At 52.3% G+C, this 23,610-nt stretch overlaps 4 protein-coding genes across 4 annotated transcripts; 3 read left to right on the top strand and 1 right to left on the bottom strand.

Annotated features, from left to right (window-relative positions):
* Positions 1-112: 112 nt before the first annotated feature.
* Positions 113-1,049, top strand: EI90DRAFT_3002836 (uncharacterized protein; the record flags this gene model as incomplete). Its single annotated transcript, XM_039056353.1, has 4 exons — positions 113-458; positions 519-575; positions 636-787; positions 842-1,049. Coding segments are annotated over exons 1-4 (474 nt in total), but the record flags the coding sequence as incomplete, so codon positions are not given.
* Positions 1,050-1,134: 85 nt separating this feature from the next.
* On the bottom strand, positions 1,135-2,095 carry EI90DRAFT_3085936 (uncharacterized protein). Its single transcript, XM_039062166.1, has 2 exons — positions 1,381-2,095; positions 1,135-1,311 (listed from the first exon to the last, which is right to left on the bottom strand). Exon 1 carries the CDS (start codon positions 1,648-1,650, stop codon positions 1,459-1,461), a length of 192 nt encoding a protein of 63 aa, XP_038909272.1. The 5' UTR covers positions 1,651-2,095; the 3' UTR covers positions 1,135-1,311; positions 1,381-1,458.
* Positions 2,037-4,491, top strand: EI90DRAFT_3282513 (permease of the major facilitator superfamily; the record flags this gene model as incomplete). Its single annotated transcript, XM_039066904.1, has 11 exons — positions 2,037-2,409; positions 2,459-2,584; positions 2,639-2,955; positions 3,014-3,099; positions 3,161-3,194; positions 3,256-3,496; positions 3,556-3,724; positions 3,787-3,936; positions 3,998-4,030; positions 4,083-4,126; positions 4,267-4,491. Exons 1-11 carry the CDS (start codon positions 2,239-2,241, stop codon positions 4,489-4,491), a joined length of 1,596 nt encoding a protein of 531 aa, XP_038909271.1. The 5' UTR covers positions 2,037-2,238.
* A 496-nt stretch (positions 4,492-4,987) lies between these two features.
* Positions 4,988-5,719, top strand: EI90DRAFT_3085923 (uncharacterized protein). Its single transcript, XM_039062165.1, has 3 exons — positions 4,988-5,111; positions 5,158-5,349; positions 5,403-5,719. Exons 2-3 carry the CDS (start codon positions 5,296-5,298, stop codon positions 5,562-5,564), a joined length of 216 nt encoding a protein of 71 aa, XP_038909270.1. The 5' UTR covers positions 4,988-5,111; positions 5,158-5,295; the 3' UTR covers positions 5,565-5,719.
* Positions 5,720-23,610: the final 17,891 nt, after the last annotated feature.

Genomic DNA, 23,610 nt, shown 5'->3' with positions numbered 1-23,610 from the left:
AGCCAATCCATTTTACTTTTACACTCTGATTTGACTCTCACTAGAATCAATTCTTCGGGTTGAGTCGGATCGATGACCGTCGCAACCTGCCGACGTCGACCTCCATCACCGACACCAGTATGTCCTCAAACACTCCTGAAGGGAAGGAGCAAAACCCACTTGTAGTATACACTGCCTCTCTCACGTCCAATCGTGTCCTCGTGCGTCCCACGTCCCTTCATCCGTACGTTCCCGCCTTCGACAATATACAGCTCACTCTGTCATAGTAGCCAGGGTTTGGTGATGGCTCAACTCAGTTCGCCTATACACACCCTAGTATCCCTTCGTCGATTCCTCTGACAATACCCGACCCTGACGTCAAACAGATCTTTGCCCACCGTCAATGGAGAGCCGGGTTGAGAATGGCTGATCGTATAGCGAGTGGATTGATTGATGTTGCGGGAAAGACAGTTATCGAGGTGGGTTCTTCGCGAACCAAGAGGCGGCAATTATTTAATAGTGATCAATTGGTGTTATAGATGGGAGCTGGGACAGGACTTCCTGGAATCATGAGCGTGGTTAAAGGCTCAGCGCTTGTACGTGGGCCTTACAGCACAACTGTTGATTAGTCCAGACTGGGTTACCTTTGAAACCAGACAGTACTCACGGACTATGATGACCCTAAACTTATTTCCACGTTACGGGGAAACGTACTGCAATGCCTATTAACTCCCAACGAACGTTCTCGTGCCAAGGTCATCCCCCACATATGGGGACAGGAAACCGAAGACCTCCTAGAGTACGTGATGTTCCATTCTAGCCGTACACCTCACTGAATCGATCTGTGATTTATTGGCGCTAGACCTTCTCCATCTGGCTACGACCTTATCCTGTGTGCGGATATCCTCTGGGACACATTCTCGCACCCATTACTTCTCCGTACACTGATTCCTCTACTCTCCCGTACTCCCACATCTCGTATCATTGTCATATCCGGGCTTCACACGGGTCGTGCTCCGCTTGCGCGTTTCGTTAGGCTTGCCTCTGCCCAAGGTCTCATCGTGGATGAGAGGGAGGTTTGACAGAGTTTGAGGTTGGAGGCGAGACAAGAGAATGGGATGAAGACTTGCCGGATGGTGATGTAAAGATAAGGAATCGGTGGACGCTGGAGTTCATGCTGATGTGGAGGGATAATTTGATCGGACGGGGAGAGAACTCAATGTAGGAAATTCAGGTTTATGATATTACACATGGGGACTACAAGCCAATCCTCGCTCCAACCATCATGTAAATGAGAATTGCTCGTCCGAAATGGCCCCGGATGAATGTACAGTACGTTTGCCTATAAATCCGTTCAATCCCGGCCAACTCCGCCCCTCCACCTCATTTCCGGATCAACAGCTTGAGAGAATATGAGAATAAGCGGTCGCTTTTATAACTCGGAGATGACGCTATGAGCTATCCTCCGACTTCTTTTTGTTATTGGCAAGCAGGAGGCCTTCCGAATTTCTTTTGCCAGAGTCTGGGTGGACCAAACACTCTTCCGATTGAGTCGCCTCCCGGCCCTGGAGCGTGAATTAGATTCCAATGTGGGCCTTGCTGCTCAATTTCTGCTCGGGGCCAGGGGTGCGGTGACGTTGTTGGACCTTTGACCAGGGGGTCATTCATCATTGTAAGCTGCCGGGAGTCGGGCTTGGGAGGATCTCGTCTATAAATCAAGGATCGACAGGCTATGTCCAGATGCCCAATAAAATTCAAAGGGAGGGGAATACCCTCTCAAAACTCCTCCCTTTTGACCTTTTAATTCCTCGTTCCCATACTCAGCCATAGAGCTATTTCGGGTGGCAATTGATGGTGCCAGCGCCCCCAACAGGGGTCTCCCCTGGCTCCATAAGTTCTATCATGACAGGATTTCCCAAAATCACGTAATTCTCGTTCGGATTTGTCACTTCTCCTGGTATTCGGGCGTTCATTCACGGAAGAACAGAACGTAGACCCCAAAGGTTCTCTCTTTTGTTAACAACGCCCTTTTGCGCCCTTCCTGCCGACACAATTTGGTGATGGTAAGGGCTTCTATTCTTTGTGATGAAGAGGCCGTACCGCCCCAGTCCATCGGGGAATCGGATGATCCAAAGACGGTCAGCCTCAGTCTGGGAAGGGAGTGCGTTGGCGGAGTGATCCATTTCATCAGTGCGGAAATTTACATGCAAGGGCCATTGTTCCCCCGTCGTCGTCTTATAACCCGCATCCAGGCGTGACATGTCCGTCAATGCCAGGGAACCTCGCATCCTCGTGTCTGGTGCCGTTGGTATCGGCATGAAGGAAAATATCAACCTGCCTATCTCCAATTCTATCCAGCTTGTTGATGATGAAGGTGTCTCAACCGACGCCATAGGATCCCATATCAATGTTATTATTACCCATGAAGATGTGTGTATGAGCCTCTCGACCTGATTGTTTTGACGTACTCTTTATCTAGAATAAACGGATCCTGGGAAAGATTGACCGAACAATTCTTCCTGTTCTCTGCTGGATTTTTCTCTTGCAAGTACTCGACAAATCGGTTCTTGGCTATTCTGTGGTGTTTGGTCTCGCAAATGACACCGTAAGAGGCCTTTGAACTCTAGCCTTCTTATAGCCTGCTCAACTTCAAGCTTAGCACCTCCGTGGCGACCAGGTCTCTTCCCTTAGTTCCATTGGCTATATTGCACAGCTCATTGCGCAGCCGCTTGCCGTATTTCTTGCAGTTAAAATTCCCTGTCGTGTCCTTGTGCCAACCCTTGTATTCTGCTGGGGCGCCACGCTTACTGGAATGGCAACGGCGAAAAACTATGCTGGCCTGATGACATCAAGATTTCTATTGGGACTCTTCGAGGCACCATGCTTGTCACTTTTTACAATTGTAGTGTCAAATTGGTATAGGAGGGCGGAACAACCTCTCAGGATTGCAGCATTTTATTCGATGACTGGGTTTTCGTAAGGAGATTGTGTTTAACGGGGTTGATCACACGGGACTGACTGGTTTTTACTCAAGGACAGTGCTCGGAAGCGCTCTGGTATACGGTCTCGGGCACATACAAAACAAGCTCCATGCTTACCAGATCATCTTTCTATCCTTTGGTTTGTGACGTTTGCATATTTTACTGATTTTCTCATGCCCACAATCAACCACGACTCACAGGAGCTATCACCGTTGCCAGCACCCCGATGATATAGTACGGACCCACCCACTCCCTTCCCCAATCGAAAAATCTCAAACCTTTCCTTCATGCACAGCTGGCGACTCGACAACACCGTCTCGGTCGCTCGTTTTCTTACTCCCGAGGATCGACTCAGAGCTATTGAGCGTCTCCGAGCGAACCAGTCCTCGTGGGTTTTGCACAATATAACCCCCGAGTTTAAGCTGTCCCATGTGTGGGAATGTGTGATGGAACCAAAGACCTACCTATTTGCCGGAATGACACTGCTACTGAATCTTGGTTCAAGTGTGCCGAATGCATTCGGACCGCTTATCCTAGTGAGTTTATGCGCCTCGGTTCATTTGTGTTTGTATGACGGAATGGCATTGAACCACAGGCTGAGCTTGGATTAAGCCCACACACTATTTCACTGGTCAATATCCCTTTTGGCATTATTCAAGCATCGGTCATCCTGTTTTTCTCTTGGGCCGCGTCCAGATTCAAATATAAGGGATTTATGCTTGTCATACTTCTGTTGCCTGTCGTGGCGGGGTGTGCAATGCTCTGTGGGTTTGCTATGGAAACTCTCCTTTCCCGCGTCGTAACCGCCAATTTTCCGGCGTCTTAGATGCGATTGGACAAGGCCACTTGGCCCGAGGTCTTCATGTATTCTCATATTGCCTGCTCGCCTTTCTTCTTGGTGGTAACGCTCTCATTCTGAGCTTGATAGCGGGGAACACGGCTGGTCGGACAAAGAAGGCGACGGTGCTTTCCTTTTGTGCGTAGCTTCTCCCCTCATGCCCTCTTTTATTCAATGCGGTACGTGAGTGGTTTTTCAGATCAAGTCTCTTATGCGTCGGGTAGCCTCATTGGTACATGTTTCGTTCAATGTCGTCTCTTGTTCGTTGAATGGGACACCGTTAGGTCCGCTTCTCTTTAAGTCTGTGGACAGGCCCACCGTGCATCTGGTATTAGAATTATCATATGTTGTTTATGCGCGCTCATTGGCATTGTTGTGTGGGTAATCTCCTTTGGCCCCCCACCTGTTCACAACTGACATACCTTCATTTCTTGCGTGAATGCATTTCCTGCCTCGACCAGGCTACAGTGCGTCAACTTTGCTTTCCTTAATCTGTTGAAACAGCGCCTATGCACCTCAAACGGGAAACTTGCCAAGATCCTAGATCCCATGATGACAACTCAACTTGGGAGTTCTGGCGAGGACCCAGTGATTGCTTTAGAGAGCAACAGGAATGGGGTGATGCAACTGGGCAAGAAGGCCTTTCTAGATTTGACAGATGGTGAAAACGATGAATTCGTATATGTGCTTTGAACAAGACAGGTGCCCGAAGGGATAAAGAATGTGATTAACGTTAGATTGCATGCTTGTTTCTGGTTGAGTCAAAGCTTTGCAAATAAGAAACCTCGGTTTCAAATGCCCCACACGTTTCCGGAAGAAGTGTCTCAAACCCGGGAAGGCTGGGAGGGTTGTACGCTGATTCAAGTACATATTTCACTGCTAGGACGTGCAAGCGAGCAGTGAAATTTAAAAGCAGTCCGCAGAGTGAATGAGGATCGATCTCAGCTCATGAGTGGATGGCGCATTAGTCACGAGAGAGAGCATATCCTCCAGGTATGCCTCCAGGTATACCCACAGTTTAAGAAACATCGACACATACGGGGCCGCGGTCGTCAGAGCAGGTTTTTGACCCTCATGAGTAGAGAGAGATGAGTGACGTATTGCCACATACAAACGCGGCCACAAAATAGAGTACAACAACAACAACCCTGCTGATGCCTTCTAAGAAGCGAAAGATATCTGACCTTACCACCAATGACGCAAATGTGCTCTTACCTGCACTCAACGAGTTCCAAACGGCCCTAGACGAAGACCTTCCATCTGGTCTCATCACTGCTTTAGAGGAATTCCGCACGAAGCTTGAAACTGTTAAGGCGGGCACAGATTTATTTACAACGGAGACTTGCTGATGCCGAACAGCACGTTTCTTTCTCTGAAGTTGACTCCTTCGTATTGGTGCAAGTCAACATAAAGTCAGGCCCTCTGTTCCTGATTCCAGAGAAGAGGGCTTTAGCGGAAGAACAGGGATCGGCAGAAATTGGGAGCAAGGCACTCTCAATGGAGGTTTTGAAAGAGCTCATAGAGTTGGTTCGAAAGCATGTGTCTGTTGTAGTGAGTAAGATGGATTAGGTTTTCCTATTTAACTCATTGTAGGCCTCTGCTAGACTGAGGCCAGGTGCAGAGTTCTGATAAATCTCATATTGCTCCGTGTTGCCTCCGCCATGTCTACTGATCAGATGGATGTCAATATCATACCCGAATATCCTATTCTAGGGGTACCGTGGTTCGGTTCGGTTCGGTTCAGAGGTAGAATCCCGCGAACCTGAACCCGAACCGGTTCGAAAAGAGGATGGGAAGGCCGAACCTGAACCGAACTTTGGTTCGAACCGAACCATGGTTCAACAACAGTTTGGTTCGGGTTCGAACCGGTTCAAACAGACACCTATAATGAGATGTATTTACAGCGGAATTAATATATTGCAAGAAGTATTATACATCCTCTGCACGCTTTGCTGCCTCCTTAGCCTCATATTCTTTCCACCTTTTGAGTTGTTCTTGAGCAGCCATTTCTTTTGCGTCCTTCTTTTCCTGCTGATATCGTAGCAGGTTGGCTTTGGAGATCTGAATCCGGCCAAGGTGTTCAGGTAGCAGGCGATTGCGGCTCCCAGTATCGGTATGCTTAGCTGCTGAGAATGACCGCTCACATGGCACGGATGATCCGGGGACTGGAAGAATGTCCCATGCCATTGTTTGCAACACTGGATATGCGGAGCCCCTGTTCTATGTATCATAGAGCCTGCTGAGTGTGATGCGGGGATTTTTAAAGTTAATATACGTACCTTCCAAAAATCCAGCATATCGGTACCAGGTGGTTCAAGAACATCGCTCATGTAGCGATTCAGCTCAATGTATGGATCGCCAGCCTCGATCTCTTGAGTATGGCACATCCGGCTGGCAGCAAGACGACGTGATATGGCAAATGTTTGTGACACAGATGACACCGATGTTGACAATCTCGTGGCCTCAGGTGGAATAGTGCTTCCCGAGGACTGGGTCACAGGAGTGATGTGGGCTTGATGGTATTCGAGGAACTGAAAGCGGCTCAGTCAGGCCTGGGAAATGGGAAGTAAAAAACTTACGATCTTTCGCACAGCGTCCATTGCTTTTGGTTGATATTATTCTGGAGCCCAAAAGTACTTAATGTATGTATCTTTTGTTGTGGGGTCAAGGACTTGTGATAAAAAAGACATTAGAATGATATGAGATGTATGATTTGGCGCATACTAGTACTCAGCACTGCTAAGGGCGATTCATCAGTGGCATCATAGTACTTTCCGAGGAGCGTAACTCCATCCTGAATTGCGCTAGATATCGCAGCGAAGGCAGGGTCTTTCCCTTTGTTCTCCCATGAGGTCATGAGCTCTTCATATGCGGAGAGGAGGCGGGAGAAACTGGGGATATCTGACCCAGAGAATGCTTGCTGTGCATCGCCAGCAACCTGATTACGTGCTGTCGTAAATATAACGGGATCTTCCCAGTGAAATTATATTGCTCTCTTACCTCTAGGATATCAATGATACGCTGTATCATAATCCAATCCTCATCTGTGAATACCCATGATTGGTATTTGGGAGTTCGGCCTCTTGCTTTGGGACGGAGCTTTTTCGGTCAGCATGTTGGACAAAATGCATAATCGCCTATATGAATAATCAGAACCTGAACACAATTGAATCAAAGCGTCATACTGGTCGTAATTGCACAAATCGCTTCAGGAGCATTAGCCAAGAGCCCCAACGCGTATTCCCATACATTACAAGCTCCAATGGTGCGATGCCAACTTTGTTGCAGCACTCTTGTAGATAGTGTTTTTGTGAGGCCCCGGCCCATGTCTATATTCCGCCCACAACATCAGTTGATGTTGTGTTGTGTAATAATTATGTCGCGACGCTAATTTAGCGTCGCGGAAGCTTCTCTATTTATTTGTGCCGAGAATGTATTAGATTGTATATAAACCCTCGGGGTAGCTGTAAAAGGCGGATCAGCCTTTACTTCTACCCCGTTAATATACAGCAAACTCAAGCGTATACTTAGACGGACTTCTGAGGCCTGAGGCGAACGGGGGAACGGAACGTTACCGTCCCCAAACTAGTAAGAAACCTTTCACTTTTTTACGCTCTATTCTCTTTTCCATTCTCAGCACCGTGTTACCGGCGCCGAAACCCCATTTGGCAACGCGCGCGTCGTCGGTGTCAGAACCGTACGAAGGTTCGCCGAGGGTAGCCGTAGGCGACCGAGCGTTGCCCGCTAGTGGTAAAGGCGTCCTACACCCGACCGAGCTTTTAGCGAGGAATAAACCCCACCGATCTCGAGGCCGAGGCTACTTAGGCGAGTGAGCCAGGATTTCGGCTTCAACGACTCTAGGAGGAGCGTTGCGCCTCGTTCTCGACGCGGTCCCGATACTTAGAAGGTCAGAGGTCTCGCGGGGACAGAGGTAAGCTCTAGGGGGTAATTCTAGTTGATTTCGAACTCCAGTACAAGCATTAGCTACAAGCTGTATATAAGCGCTAGGGAACTGAATGGGGAATAAGTCGCCAGATCTCGCGGAGATTGCGGGCGGAGAAAGGAAAGAGGAAAACAAACAAAGAGCACGTGTTCACGACAGCGAAGGTCAAGCGTGACCTTCGCCGCGAGGTAACAAGGTGCGGCGAAGCATGGAACAACAGGTCGCGGCGCTCTGCACCGCTAGGTCGTTCAACGACAATCAAGAGAGGGGTTGTGGAGAGGTGGCGGGAAGTGGTTAGACGGCGACGGGCGGCGAGCGGAGTGTGCGGGGAGTGTTCGGGCGTGGGAGAGGGTCAGGGAGGAGGTCGTCTGCCCCCGGGGAACGCCGGGTCGTGACAGTATCCCCCTCTTAGGACTGAACCCTTGAAGTCCCAAGGAACTGGCGTGGGAACCGGTTCGGCTGAGCCCGAAATTTTGGTTCCGCCGGCACGGTGATCGAACTTACCACCACAACAACCTGATCTTCCAACCTCATGGCTCCCAAGAAAAATCCAACGGATATAAGGACGTGGAGCAAGGAGGACATCGTCGATCAGTCCGATGACGATGTAGAGCTGATGGAGCAGAAACAGGCGGAGAGGTTGCGGCGTCGCAGGGCTGAGATTGCGCATCGTGAGGCCCAACAACAGGAAGAGGCGGCCAGGGCTCGAGCTGAGGCTGCACGTCTCGCTGCTGAGGAGGAGAGGCGATCGAAGGCGTCAGATGTGGTCGCAGGCAAGGTGAGTACCCCGATCAGTGTGATCTTTGCCAGGAACCCTTACTGATCGCCCTGATCAAAGCGTCCTGCTGCTACATCAGTGGCGGGGGAAGGACTGCCCCCCTGCGAACGTTGCGTGAAGAGAGGCGTGGAGTGTGTCAAAGGCAACAGCGATCGTGGCATCTGCGCCGCATGTCAGAAGTCCAGGCAGAAGTGTGTACGTGGAGCGGGGACGCCTCAATCTACGAAGCGACCTCGTATCAAAGCGCCGAAAGGAGAGGGGTCAACGATGGATGTGGACGATGTGGAGACGGAGGAAGATGAGGTGGTCAACGAGAAGGACAAGATCTATGATGTGCTTCGCGACATCCATCAAGCGATCTCTGGTCTAACCGCCGTGGCGGGACGATTGTTGGAACACGTTTGCGACACTGAAGAGAGGCGGTTGATGGAGGCGAGGGCGAGGCGCGAGGCGAGGGAAGCGGGGGAGAGGGAGGCGAGTGTGACGGGGTCTAGGGTCGATCATCCTGCGACGTCTACTTCCGACTCCTACTCCACTTTGTTCTTACATGATCCTTAAGCGCAATCCATCCATTCCGTCCCGTGCCTTAGGCGCGATTTGGTCCCGGCTTATCCGGGTATCGTGAGTGAAAGTCCGCAACGAGGTCTGAAGCGTGACCAAGTTCGGTCGCGGGGAGCCACTCAGTCTCTTCTGTAGTCCCTTCATAACCGTCCCAACGTACAAGGTACAACAGCTTGCAGCTTCGCCGGCGATCGATTTTAGAGTCGAGGATCTCGGCGATCTCATATTCAAGTTCGCCGTCGATTTCGATTGGCGGCGGTGGCGGCTGCGTGCGGTTCGGGATGGGGTTGGGAACAGCGGGCTCAAGTTGGGAGACATGAAAGACTGGGTGCACAGCCTTCATGGTGTCGGGGAGGCGGAGAGTACGAGAATGAGAACCTGGCTGCGCGATGATCTCGAATGGCCCAAGGTTCTTATCGGCGAGCTTCGCCGAAGGCCTAGTGGTGCGGAAGTACTTGGCCTTCACGAATGCGGAGCTGCCAATGCTGAACGGGGGAGCAGGTAGCCGTCGAGCATCCGCAGGGCCTTGGTAGCGTTGCTGTGCGTGGTTCATTTCCTCGCGTAGGAATTGGTGGAGAGAGTCGAGATCGACTGAGTACTCCTGGGCTCGCGCCGAAGTCAGATCTCGCTCGGGGTGTACGGCAAGGTTCGGGTGGTAACCTTTGTTCGCGAAGAACGGTGAGACACCGGTTGTAGCATTCGGCGCGTTATTATAGGCGAACTCCGCCAGGGGCAGGAGCTCAGACCAATTGTCCTGCTGGTAGTTACAATAGACGCGCAGATATTGCTCCAGTGTTTGGTTCATTCGTTCGGTCTGACCGTCGCCTTCGGGATGGTAACCCGAGGTGAAGTGTAGGCGAATGTCCAGAGCCTTGCCAAGGGAGCGGAAAAAGTGGGAAACGAATTCTGGACCCCTGTCGGGGGTTATGTGGGATGGAACGCCGTGCTTGGAGAAGACGTGGAGGAGGAACAACTTCGCCAACTCCGGGGCTGTTATGGTATCGGTCGTTGGCACGAAGACGCACTGCTTTGATAGCCGGTCGACGATAACCAAGATAGCCGTGAAGCCGGAGGAGTCGGGAAGTTGCTCAATGAGATCCATTGATATGGAGTGCCACGGGCGTTCGGGGATAGGTAGCTGTTTGAGCAAGCCATACGGCTTGTGTCGTGGGGTCTTAGCGCGGGCGCAAGCCGTACAGGAGGACACATAGTCCTTGACGAATGTGCAGACGCCCGGCCAGGTGTACTCTCGGCGTAACAGATCCAAGGTTCGGTTCTGCCCGAAGTGGCCAGAGAGCGGGTGGTCATGCTTATACCTCAGGATGCGAAGCCGGAGGTCGTTGGCATCGGGGACGTAGATTCGGTTGTCTAGCCGTAATAGGCCATCTGCGTCTCGAGACCAACGGGAGTCCTCTGGGATCGGGCCGGCGAGGTAGTCGGCGATGGTGGGATCAGCGGGGAGGGCGGCTAGGATGTCTTTGTGGATGGCGTTGACGTTGACGAGGGAGCTCGCTCGTAGCATGGGTTTGGCGAGGTATGTAGCTCTTAGGGAGGACGCAAGCTGCTCCTGTGTGAACACCGGTCGGAAGTTCTGAGGGTTTACGCGAGCGTAGTCCCTATCCCCCTCTTTGGGGTAGACGTCCCAGCGTCTAGTCAACGCATCTGGTTTCGCGCCGAGTCTACCCGGGCGGAAACGGACAACCAAGTTAAATTGAGAGAGAAACTCAGACCAACGAGCCTGGCGGCGCGTTAGGAGCTTCGTGGTGCAGAAGTATTCCAAATTCTTGTGGTCAGTAACCACATCGATGGGGGTACCGGAACCTTCCAAGTAATGCCGCCACCCTCGGAATGCTTCATAGATTGCTAGAAGCTCCTTGTCGTGGGTGTCGTAGTTGAGTTCCGGCGCCGTCAACGTCCTCGAACGAAAAGCGACAGGGCGTATCTCGTCATCCACACAGCGGATAGAGATAATGCCTGAAATCGCGTAATTGGAGGCGTCGGTTTTGACTATGATCGGCACGTCGGGAACCCAATGGGTCAGAATGGGGGCGGAAGTGAAGGCGTCCTTAAGTCGTTGGAAAGCCGAACGACAATCGTCGGTGAATAACCAAGGGGCCCCCTTTCGGGTGAGCCGGGTCAGTGGTACCACAATATCGGAATACTCGTGGATGAATCGCCGATAGAAATTGGCGAATCCCAAGAAAGACTGAATGTCTTTTACCTTACGGGGCTCGGGCCAATCTTGGATGGCCTTCACCTTCTCTGAGGACATGGCAAGTCCGCTAGGAGAAAGTACGTACCCGAGGTACTCCGTAGTCTCGGTATGGAACTCACATTTCTTCGGGTTGGCAAATAGCCCGTGCTGTCGAAGCCTGCGGAGGACTTCCCGGACGTGCTCCTCATGAGAGGCTTCGTCCTCAGAGTACACTAGGATATCGTCCAGGTATACGACAACACAGACATCTAAGAGGTCGGCAAAGATAGAGTTGACGAACCGCTGAAACGCCGCAGGTGCATTGGTGAGCCCGAATGGCATGACTAGCCATTCATAGGAACCATAGCGGGTTCGGAACGAGGTCTTCCACTCGTCGCCTGCGGCGATGCGCACAAGGTGATAGGTGTGCTGCAGGTCGAGTTTTGTATAGACCTTTGCTCGGCTCGGGGCATCTAGCAGGTCTGCTATGCGAGGCAGCGGGTATCTATCTTTCTTTGTAATTCGATTGAGGCCCCTGAAATCCACGCAAAGACAGAGCGATCCATCTTTCTTGCGGACGAAGAGCACCGGCGCGGCGTGAGCCGATGAAGATGGCCTAATGAAGCCGGTTGCCAGGTGCTCGTCTAGGAATGCTCGAAGAGCCTCAAGTTCGGTCGGGGATAGGGAATATAGGGTTCCCAACGGGGGGTGCGCACCTTCCTCTAGCTCGATCTTCAGGTCGAACTCACGATGTGGCGCCAGAGTGTTAGCCTTGCTTTTGCTAAACACATCGGCGAATTCGTGATAGACCTTCGGTACGGCTTCGAGGTCGGCGGGCTCGGACAAGGTGGATGAGCGCAGCTCGCTCGCTTGGGACGGGATGCTCAGGCTGAAGGTTACGGAACCTTCTAGTCGGGCAGTGCGGACAAATGCCGCAGGGCTGACTAACTCGATCAAAGGAGCCTGGTGGATGGGATTACTCGGTGTGTCTTTGGATACGGGAACCGATGTGTCCACTGGAGGAACAGCATTCGGCGATGGTTCAGGAGAGCTCTGGGAGATCGGACTGGATTGTTCAGACGTCTGGAAAGTTAAACTGCTCTTTACCCAGTCAATCAACGGATTGTATCGGGCGAGCCAGTTATGTCCAAGGACGATAGCACAAGAGCCATCCAATGGGGTGACAAAGAATGTCATCGGGGTAACATCACCGGTAATAAAACGGACGGGGAGATCGACGGCGCGGGTTATCACATTGTTTGTGGTGCCGTCGAATAAGCGGAGCTGCATAGGGGTCACGGTATAGGTCGGGATCTTTATTTTATTAATCAATTCTGTATCAATAAAACAGTCAGAGGAACCTGAATCTATAAGAGCGGAGAAAACAACGGAGGGATCACATTTTTCTGGGGAAAGTAGTGTCAGGGACGCGTCCGGGGTGGAGGGGGCCCGGCTGTAGCGCCCGGCAGAGGGACCCTCTCAGGGGACGAAGTGGGCGCGCGTACTGACGGGCCCGATCTGGGACTATAGTCCCTGGCCACTTAGACTGAAGTGGAAAACGTGAATTGTTATTAAAAGGAGGAACTACACTACTTACCTGAAGTGGAAAACGTGAGAAGAAGGTTACTTCTTCAGTTCCCACTTCAGGTACATTTATGTACATGCGGCTTGGGTCACGTGACGGGTGCCACGTCATCCGCGGAGAAGGCCGCAGCCATCCGGGTATCCCCGCGGGGGATCCCGAGGGCGTCCGCGCATGCTGGGCGTAGCGGGAGGTCGCCCGGGGTGTCCAAGCCGGACGGGTCAACAGTACAATGATACAAGGGAAGGTGGTCCGTGTAAATAGAAAGAATAAACAGAAAGGGAGAGTGAAATAAAGGAGGAAGAGAAAAGAGGGAAGAGGGAGGAAAGGGGAAGAGGGAGGAAAGGGGAAGAGGGAGGAAAGGGGAAGAGGGAGGAAAGGGGAAGAGGGAGGAAAGGGGAAGAGGGAGGAAAGGGGAAGAGGGAGGAAAGGGGAAGAGGGAGGAAAGGGGAAGAGGGAGGAAAGGGGAAGAGGGAGGAAAGGGGAAGAGGGAGGAAAGGGGAAGAGGGAGGAAAGGGGAAGAGGGAGGAAAGGGGAAGAGGGAGGAAAGGGGAAGAGGGAGGAAAGGGGAAGAGGGAGGAAAGGGGAAGAGGGAGGAAAGGGGAAGAGGGAGGAAAGGGGAAGAGGGAGGAAAGGGGAAGAGGGAGGAAAGGGGAAGAGGGAGGAAAGGGGAAGAGGGAGGAAAGGGGAAGAGGGAGGAAAGGGGAAGAGGAGGAAAGGGGAAGAGGGAGGAAGGATGGGTAGCGGGAAGCGGGTGAGCGGGTGAGGTGGGCCCAGGTGGGCCCGGGTGGAACCGGGTCAGGTGGGTGTGCCCTGACAAGTAGACCGTCAGGAGAAAACATATGCGCATGGGAGACAGGAGTCCCGGAAGTAGAAAACAAAGGAGAGCCGGGGGCATTCCCCCTTGAATTAGGAAATCGACCGTCAATGGAACAAAAGGAAACCGGGACAGAGAAAGAATTGGGGCTGGAGAGGGCGGATGCGTTCAAGCATACCTCCCTCTGCGCACGAACCGGTTGACCGCAACCATCCGATCGTGCGTGGTCCGGATGGTTGCCGGCTAATTTTTTGGGTCAGACGACGAGTCTGACTCCGGTTCAGGCCTTGCCACCTTGGCTGCCCTAGCCTTGGAAGCGCTAGAACCAGCCTTGTAGCAATCCTTAGCTACATGACCGGCCTTTCCGCAGAACATACAGAGCTTATTATCGAAGCGGCGTTGGCGCTCTTCCTTCGTAAGCCTGCCATTTTTGTCGAGTTTTGCGGCGAGGTCGGGTTTTGGTTTGCCGTTGGACTCCTTTTCCTTTGGCGTTTTGTTACTAGGGTTAGGTGGGGGGTCGGAAGGGTGTTGGTGTTTTGCGGGAGAGGATTTAGGCGGCGATTTGTCGTTAGCATCGTGAGTGGGCTTGTTGCGCCGCTCGGTCTGAACCTTACGTTCCCAGTAGCGGCCGTCGATATCTTTGGCTAGGTCTCGTAAGTTGTATAACGATGTGGGCTTACCGAAATGAGTGATCTCGTCCTTAATTCGATCCGGTAATCCGCGATAGAACATGGTGCGGAGTGCCCCTTCGCCGAAATTATCCAATTTGCCCGCATAGCGGTTAAATTCGATCACGTATTTACCAACTCGCTGCCCATCCTTCATCGTGAGGTTGAATAACAACTCTTCGGCCTCGCCGATAGGGTCGTGCGGGCCGAAGTTGCGTTCTAACTCGTGCACAAACCTTTCCCAGTCGTTCATCCAACGTGGTTCTCGACCTAGGCGATGACGGCGGAGGAGGTCGGGCTCGAACAAGTCGAGGGCCGGCCCTTTTAGGTATGACACCGTGTACAACACCTTGTCAGATTCGTCGGGGAAGGCGTAGGCTCGAGTTTTGAAATTTACTTCGCATTGAACGAAGAACGTGCGGAGTTTTTTAGGGTCTGATCCGTCGAACTGGTCGGGTTTGCGGACTTTTTTACGGGGGGGTTCGCGGCGTGGAGGCAGAGGAGGTGGTGCTGGTGGCGGAGGTGTAGGGATGATCAGGCGGATGCTGCGGGTAGTGCGGGTTAGTTCCGAGATTGCCCTGGTGAGCATGAAGTTGACTTTATCCTTCGGATCGACTTCCTCGGGATTGATTTCCTCGATGTCATCCTCACCATTGTCTTGGGTAGCCGCAGCGGCTGCTTCAGCTGCAGCGCCTGAAGTCCTTCTCTCAGTCACCGGCGGTGGTGGAGCCTGAGCTGTTTCATCGCCCTCGTTACCACCCCTTAAGTCGTCGTCCGAGTCGCTTTTGCTAGCGTCTCGGCATCGCCTTCTCGGGGTTGAGGAGCGTGGGTAGTACTCATCGCCCGCCGTAAAGCTCTCGAATTGTCTCTCCTCTGTCCTACCTCTTTCAAATGGCGTACTAGAGCTGTAGTCTCTATAAGGCGTCGTAGAAGGTCCTGCCGCAGCGTTCCTGCTCTGCGAGCGAGTCATACGTTGTGACATCGTAAGGGCGTCAAGAGCGATAGGGAGTTCGAAATACTGTCAGAACCGTACGAAGGTTCGCCGAGGGTAGCCGTAGGCGACCGAGCGTTGCCCGCTAGTGGTAAAGGCATCCTACACCCGACTGAGCTTTTAGCGAGGAATAAACCCCACCGATCTCGAGGCCAAGGCTACTTAGGCGAGTGAGCCGGGATTTCGGCTTCAACGACTCTAGGAGGAGCGTTGCGCCTTGTTCTCGATGCGGTCCCGATACTTAGAAGGTCAGAGGTCTCGCGGGGACAGAGGTAAGCTCTAGGGGGTAATTCTAGTTGATTTCGAACTCCAGTACAAGCATTAGCTACAAGCTGTATATAAGCGCTAGGGAACTGAATGGGGAATAAGTCGCCAGATCTCGCGGAGATTGCGGGTGGAGAAAGGAAAGAGGAAAACAAACAAAGAGCACGTGTTCACGACAGCGAAGGTCAAGCGTGACCTTCGCTGCGAGGTAACAAGGTGCGGCGAAGCATGGAACAACAGGTCACGGCGCTCTGCGCCGCTAGGTCGTTCAACGACAATCAAGAGAGGGGTTGTGGAGAGGTGGCGGGAAGTGGTTAGACGGCGACGGGCGGCGAGCGGAGTGTGCGGGGAGTGTTCGGGTGTGGGAGAGGGTCAGGGAGGAGGTCGTCTGCCCCCGGGGAACGCCGGGTCGTGACAGTCGGCCCTGACAACGCGTGACTTCGATCAAGTTCTCACATGAACTTGTTGAACGACTCGACACCTCTTCTGGATGTCGTGGAGATACAACACCAGGAGTACGTCCAACGCTCCCGCCAACATGGCCGGCCCCTCCACTGGCCATAGGGCGGAAGACGACACCACCTCAAGTGATGGTGGTGATCTGGGCCTGCAAGGGCCCAGGGATGCGTCTCAGATGCGTCTCACCTATATGAGAGACGTTGACGAAGTCACAACGTCTGAAGCCCTCGCAGCTGAGACTCTCGCAGCATTCGTCCCAATGCGCACGTCGCGTCCTCCATCCCCAACCCACTCCCTCGTGTCTGAAACGGCGCGAGTACTAAGAAATCGCGTCGACCAAGTCGATGACGACATTGCCGACTTGAGGGGCAATGTCCATAACATGAACACCCAAATCTCTGGGAATAGCGATAACATCGCTCGTCTAGATCGAAACATCATTAAGGTGGAGGAAAGACTTAATGAGAAATTAAACGAAATTCTCCTCACGCTCTCTCAACGCGACGAGCCAAAGCCACCTGCATCAATGGTGGATAACCCACCTGCAAACCCTCCAGTGAACCCAACAACGGGTGGGGACCCTATCATTGTCTCTGACCAGACGATAAAAACCGCTGTTGAGGCGCAGTGTCAGGGCACATACCCTGACTTAGCCCGGACCCGGACCCGCGTCCGGACCCGCTCCACTTCCCGCGCACTTCCTGCGCCGCACGCTCCACGCGCCGCATGATCCGACCCCGGATCCCACCTCATGTGACTTCCGGGTATCCCCGGAAGTTTTCGCCATATTGGGGCCACTGTGGGAAAGTGAGAAGTTAACCTTCTTCTCACTTTCTTACCCACAGTAGGCAAGTGTAGCCTACTCTTCATTTATCTATACACTTTCTTACCCACAGTAGTTATGCCCTGAGATGGGCTGTGTTTACAGGCTAGACTGTGGACTGTAGAGAGGGGTCATGGGGACCCGGGGTCCGTCCCCTGACACGCAGGCGCCCCAAGAGGTCCCTGTAGTCCCCGTTAATCAAACGGGTCAACCAATCACTAAACCCTCTGTGGAGGCGCAAGCGCCCCAGGAGGTCCCTGTAGTCCCCGTTAATCCAACGGGTCAACCAATCATTGGGGTCCCCATACCTGGAGGGATCCCCACTGTCCCTGCCGTCGTCACAGAGGCGACAAGTTCATGCCCGTCCGTCGAGGTACAAGAATTTGACGGACGATTTGTTCCCATCATTAGTGGGACTAAGCCACCTACCCCATTGACGGCGCCAGTAACCACTGACGCCAAGGGGAAAAGTAGGGAGATCGACCCAGGACAACTGGCTGGATCGTCGACTGCGGGGGAGAGTGGAACTTCTCCATCCCATTTCAGGCCAGGCTTCGTGCCCGCGCCGTTCATTCTGTCGTCGCAACCCATGAACGGTGGGGTGAAAATACCACGTGTTGACGCTACCCAAACGCGTAATTTCCCTCCCGACCACGGAAGAAAGAAAACAGTGCCAATGAAGGCCACTGTGGAGACGATTCAGGAGGAGGATGGTGACGCGGAAGTCACCAGTGTTCCGTACGATTATTACACACGGAAAAAATGCCCGATCTATGTCCAGGATCGTGTAGATGACATTGGCGGACAGCCCGCCAAGGTCAGACCTATCTTTGCTAAGCGTAGTCTCAGCGAATCCACTTTCGACTTTAATGCCCGTCTGGATGCAGACGCGGCATTCGTATACAACATGGGTTGTGGGGCAAACGGTGAAGACCCCAAAAGACTGTCCCATGGCACAGCACTCAGATGGGTGCTGGATAACTACCACCGATTCTCACAACCGCCTGCGGCTCCAGAAGGGAGCAAGAGGCATGTAGACCAAGTTAGGTCTAACTCAGGAAGAAGGCCCCGTCGTCCGAATGGGGACGGTGATGACGAGATTGGTGGTGAGGGTGGCTCGTCCTGGGCCAACCCACCATTCCTTGACCCATTTGGCACCGAGATAAAACGGGAGCCTTCATCAAACTTTCCAAACCACTCGTCTGTACGACCCGGTTTGTTTGACTCAACCATGCATTCATATGCAGCGCCTGCGGCATGAGTAGTGCCTGATCCATCTGAGTTCATGACTCAGCTTCTTGAATCTGCATGCCGAAGTGTAGAGGTTCGAATCCTACAGCCACTGCCTGCAGATGTACGCCCAGAACTGCTCAAAAAGATGCAGGGACTGACTCCGACCATCAAATGGTCTGGAGAGAATAACTCGAAGATATTCCACAACTGGCTGCACTCCTGGCTAGCCTATATGTCGTCGTGTGGGTGGAAGGGTGAAGCTTCTAACGAGTTTCACGTCCACACTTTGACAACCACCGTTGAAGGCGAGGCACAAGACCTCCTGATGCACTATATACGCATTGGAGTGCAGAATGGGGTAACTCCCCCATTCTGGGATCTACTAGAGATCCTTATTTGCACCTTCATCAAGAAGTCTGCAGCAGTAGCATCTACGAAAGCGTTCAAAACGCTTTCATACGATTCCACGAAGGGAATCAAACACTTCTATAATCAGCTGTATCGTGCAGCTGAGGAGATGATCACGCCTCCTGACCAGGCAACGTTCAATGAACGTTTCCTGAATGCCATCCCTGGCAAGATGCATCAGGAGATGGTTATGCGCCACGAAATTTCCGTGGACTACACAACGAAAGATGAGTTGTGGACCGCCGTGCTCCACCTGGACCACGCATATGATTCTATTAAGGCGATCTCTGCGTATCGTAATGACTCGCAGGTGCCAACCGCATTGAAAACGATGCAAAAACATAATACCAATGCTGCAGCAGCTCCCAAAAAGGCTGCTGATTCTTCGTCCACCAAGAAAGTGTACAAAAACACATTCAGGGGAAACATGTCAACTCTGAAGAGCGGACAACGCTCGACCTTCCGTGCGAGCTATTTGCCGGCTCCAAAAACAGAAAAGTCGATGTTGTCTACAGTGACGAAATCAACGCCATCCTTGGATAAGGATGGGAAACCGCGTTGTTATAAATGCGGGAAAGTAGGGTATCAACGTGATTGCCCAAATCACGACAAGCCCAAACCGCACATGTACAACATAGCGGTCGAGTCTGACGAACGAGACATACAGGACTCGGAGCCTGTAGAAGAACCGGAAGGTGTTGAAGATCCTGCAGAGGTGCAGGACTATATGGCCGACGATGAGGCGTTCGACGATAAGCTCGTGGATGACCTGTACGACCCCAACCTCCTCGCTGAGGCGGAGGAGGAGTATGTAGAGGTGGACGCCGACATGTTCGTCGGTGCTATGACGTTCATGGATCCCATGGATGAAAACTTCTCCATTAAATTAGCGTCTGCTCAGCAAGCGGAAAAACTGCCATCTGATGAGCAGATAGTAGCTGAGCTTGTCGACGATGCAGTAAAAACCTACAAGAGGGACGGTGTTATACCGGTCCCAAAGTCTTCATCCAGCAAACTGTCAACGCAAAGTGTGACGAGTTCTTCAGTGCCTAACAAGCTTCTGAAGAAAATCCCGCCAATATTCGATGCAAAGTTTAGAATCTCGTGAGAGGCGGGTAAATACCCTGAAAACCGCAGCGCCGACTTAAGGCGGACGCTCACCGGCGAGGTTAACATCGCCGGGGTAAACGCTTTTGTCCTATTTGATAGTGGCACTGAAACAGATGCCCTATCTCCAGATTTTGTCCGAGCAGTACACATCCCACTGCTCGAGTTGCCAAACCCCTTGGTTCTCCAGATGGGGACCAAAAACAGTCGTTCGTGCATAATGTACGGCATGAATACTCCCGTAACCATTCACGGGGTTATGTCTACTCACTATTTTGACGTCGTCAACATTGACCGCTACGACGCCATTCTCGGAGCTCCTTGGCTGAATGCCAACGGAGCGTCCCTCAATTTCGAAACTCACACCGTCCACATAAAGACAGGCGACATCAAAATGTTTGATGTCCTGATGGAACGGGGTAAAACCTCCGTGGGGGCTGCTGCACGCGGTTGCCCCAAACTTCCCCATGCACCGAGATCCGAACTGCACGGCATGACGCAATACAGCGAAGGCTGAACACCCTTTGCCACGCATCCTTGCCATGTCCGCTCAAAAGGACGCGGATACCTCCCAGTGGCCCAATCACTGGCCAAGCCCGAGGTCGAAGGACCTCAGGCTTCCCGACTGTTCCCATTTAGAAGGGCTGCCAATGACAGACCCTGAATTCGTGCCACTCAGGAATTGGTGGCGTGAATGTTTCAAGGACGTCATGGCACCAGCCCCTGAGGTCCTACCTCCGTTCAGGGAGGTTAACCACCAGATCAACTTGATTGATCCAAATAAAAAATATATAGAAAGAAGGGCTATGTGCCCTCAAGCCCTCGAACTGCAGCTTCGAGAGAAAATCGCTCGTTATGAGCATGCCAAGTGGTGGGAATGCAAGGCAGTCGTGACGGCTGCTCCACTTCTTTGTCTTGCAAAGAAGGACGGTTCTTTGCGGACTGTAATCGATGCGAGAAATCGCAACGCGAACTCTATTCTCGATGTCATGCCCATGCCTGACATGCGTGTCAGAGACGGGATTATTGTCGGAGTCGGAATACTGTCAGAGATCTGGGATGCTGTCAGAGACTGGGAATATTGTTGGAGTCTGGCAGACTGTCAGAAGACAGATAGACGATGGATTGGGTTCTGTCTGAGTTGAGGTCGGAGGTGATGCAGAGGTCTGTTGGAGCGCGCGCGCGGATATGCGGGCGGAAATATGCGGCGCGTCCGGAAGTGCTGTTCAAGGTTAGCAGAGTGGGATCGCGGCCTCAGCGACTCAGGTGGAGCGCTGTGCCCTGAGCTTGACGTTTGGGGGAGATCCCGTATTTACGGATTGACACTCACAGCGGACTTCAAACAAGACTTGCAGGCGGAGCGGACCTATAGAAGGAGCACGGACTCCACAAGCACAGACTCAGAGGGGGGAAGCCCCCTTTGCAGAAGGAGAGACTCAGAACAGACAGGGGGATACTCTAGTTGATTTCAGACTGAGGTCCCCAAAAGTATTTACAAGGTATATAAATAGGCAAGAGGGAATATAGAAAGGCCGGTCAGTCCGGCGCGGTCCGGTGCGGAGATAAGCGGGGATTGTCAAACTAAATAAGGACAAGAGCCCGGGAACTGGAAACGAGGAACAGATCACTAAACAATAAGTGGCAAGGGTTATTGATGAGTAACTGAATGAGATCAATAACCTAGTGCCAATAAAGAGGGGATCAAATGCCGATATTGGCAGGGAAGCAAACAATAAATGGCACTCGGCAAGGAATGAATGATAAGCTGCCAAGTGACAAATGGCCAGAGGGAAAGCGGAGGTCAGCGCGCGGCGCCGATACAAGTCCGCAAATAAGTGGGGTCGGTGCGGTGCCGACACAAGTCCGCGAACAGAGGTTGATCTGCCAGCACTGTCACACAAGGACAGCATGAAGGCCAACAGAGGTACAGAGGTGGGCAGAGGGTGCGGAGTGGGCAGAGGGTGCGGAATGCACAGAAGCGGGGCATGGCTGTGACCACATAGCGGGAAGCGATGAGTGTGGTTCAGATGGAGACAAGGCAGGCGTGACTGAATGCCGGGAGCGCCAAGGGCTCAGGAACTGGAGGTAAGGTCGGAATACCGGCAGGGTCTAGGTTCTGATTCTTGGCCAAGTCTCACACAGTAAGGCAGGGGGCCAGACATGGGGTTGGGGGCTGGTTAGGATGGGTTTCGGGTCGGCAGATTCGCCTATCGGCATTGGTTCGCCGCTGACGGAGCCCCGGGATTTGTCGGTCATGACAATGCGTTTCATCATGGATAGCATGGCTCAGGTAACTTAACGATCAAAAATCGATATGACGGATGCGTACGAACAGATTTGTATTGAACTAGACTGCATACAATACACAGGGATGAGTACCCCGTATGGTACTTTCATATCAAACGTGCTGCAACAAGGGGACTGTAATGGCCCTTCCACATTCCAGCGCGTTTTGACTTGGATCCTAAGGGACCAAATCGGTCGACCCATCCATGTATGGTTCGATGACATATTCACTGGAACTACGACAGTGAAGCAACACAACGAGAAATTCTTGTGGATATATACTCGTCTAAAGGATGAGAAGCTCTATGTGAGCCCAAGGAAATTTGAGCCATTTGCCCCTGTACTCGACATACTGGGGTGTAAAGTGGACTCAAACAGAATCCACGCAGATTCCGACAAACTAGACAAAATAAGGAACTGGCGGATGCCAGAAAACCACACCGAGGTTCTGCGATTCCTGGGTCTCATTGAGTACCTAGCAAAATTCCTGCCCAACGTCAGTGCATACACTGGACCGTTGCAATCCATATGTACCAGCCATATGCCGTTCCGCTGGAGCGCCCTACACAAAAAATGTTTCGCGCAAATCAAAGTAATCACGTGCAAGATGCCGATTCTAAAGCCCATAATCTGGGATATACCAGATTCAATTGGTTCAGAAGACCGAGACAAGTACCGTGTCTGGGTGATCACTGACGCCTGCCCCGCTGGCGTCGGGGCCGTGCTCGCACAGGGTGCAGAATGGCAAACATCTAACCCTGCTGCATTTATGTTGAAGAAATTCACCCCGACTCAATGGGCATATTTCGCCTATGAGCTGGAAGCTCTAGGCGTTCTGGAAGCACTCACCAAATGGCTCGTCGAGCTGACTGGTGGGCGAAAATTCACTGTGGTCACCGACCACAAGGCGCTTACTTACTTCAAAGAGAAGAATCACACTGCGCCGCGTCACATTCGTTGGCAAAATTTCTTTCACGGTTTCAATTGTGACATCGTGTATGTACAGGGGCACACAAACAAAGTAGCTGACGCCCTGTCGTGATACTATGAATCCTTGTCAGACGAGGATGTCCACTACGACGATTACGTATCCGCAGATATATGGATTGATAAAGAGGGCGATGACCTGCCCTTGGTGCGTGCTGAGGAAGCACGAGAATTATTACACCTGCACAGGTTAAGACTGCAGTGCATACGCCTGGGTGCGTCCCACTCTATCGGAGACGCTCAGGAGCCACGAGATCTCAAGGCATCGGAGCTCGATCCCCCTGACGATCGTCAAGGGAGGAGGGAGCTTTCCCTCGAAGATGTACTGCCGCCATTGGCAGAACTACATCCTCATGTGGAGGACAAAGCTTTCATCGCAAGTGTGAAAGACGGCTACTCCAAGCACACTGCTTGGAAAGGGATCCTCGCAAAACCTGAGGATTTCCCTAAGTTCTCGATCGTTGATGGCCTAATTTTCCGTCTGAATGATTCAGGCGAGCCACAACTTGTCCTCCCTGAATCTATTCATAAAGGGGAGAGGATTATGGGCATCGTGATCGAGCATGCACACCGAATCCTTGGTCACCTCGGTGTCAAGAAGACGCTCGAGTACATATGCAAACACTACTGGTGGTCTTCGATGTCAAAAGACATCGAGAAATTCTGCACGTCCTGCGGGACGTGCCAGATGACCAAGAAAAGCAAACTCAG

The sequence above is a fragment of the Cantharellus anzutake genome (assembly GCF_015039405.1).
Source record: "Cantharellus anzutake strain C23 chromosome Unknown EI90scaffold_114, whole genome shotgun sequence".
Taxonomy (NCBI): Eukaryota; Fungi; Basidiomycota; class Agaricomycetes; order Cantharellales; family Hydnaceae; genus Cantharellus; species Cantharellus anzutake.
The sequence above is the reverse complement of the archived record's forward strand: the minus strand, read 5'-3'. Positions and strand labels throughout refer to the sequence as shown.

Excerpts from the sequence above, each read along its gene's own strand:
- EI90DRAFT_3085923 (XM_039062165.1), top strand. The coding sequence starts at position 5,296 with ATGGAGGTTTTGAAAGAGCTCATAGAGTTGGTTCGAAAGCATGTGTCT. Across the intron at positions 5,350-5,402 it reads GAAAGCATGTGTCTGTTGTA|ACTGAGGCCAGGTGCAGAGT; the intron begins GTGAGTAAGATG and ends GGCCTCTGCTAG.
- EI90DRAFT_3085936 (XM_039062166.1), bottom strand. The coding sequence starts at position 1,650 with ATGATGAATGACCCCCTGGTCAAAGGTCCAACAACGTCACCGCACCCC.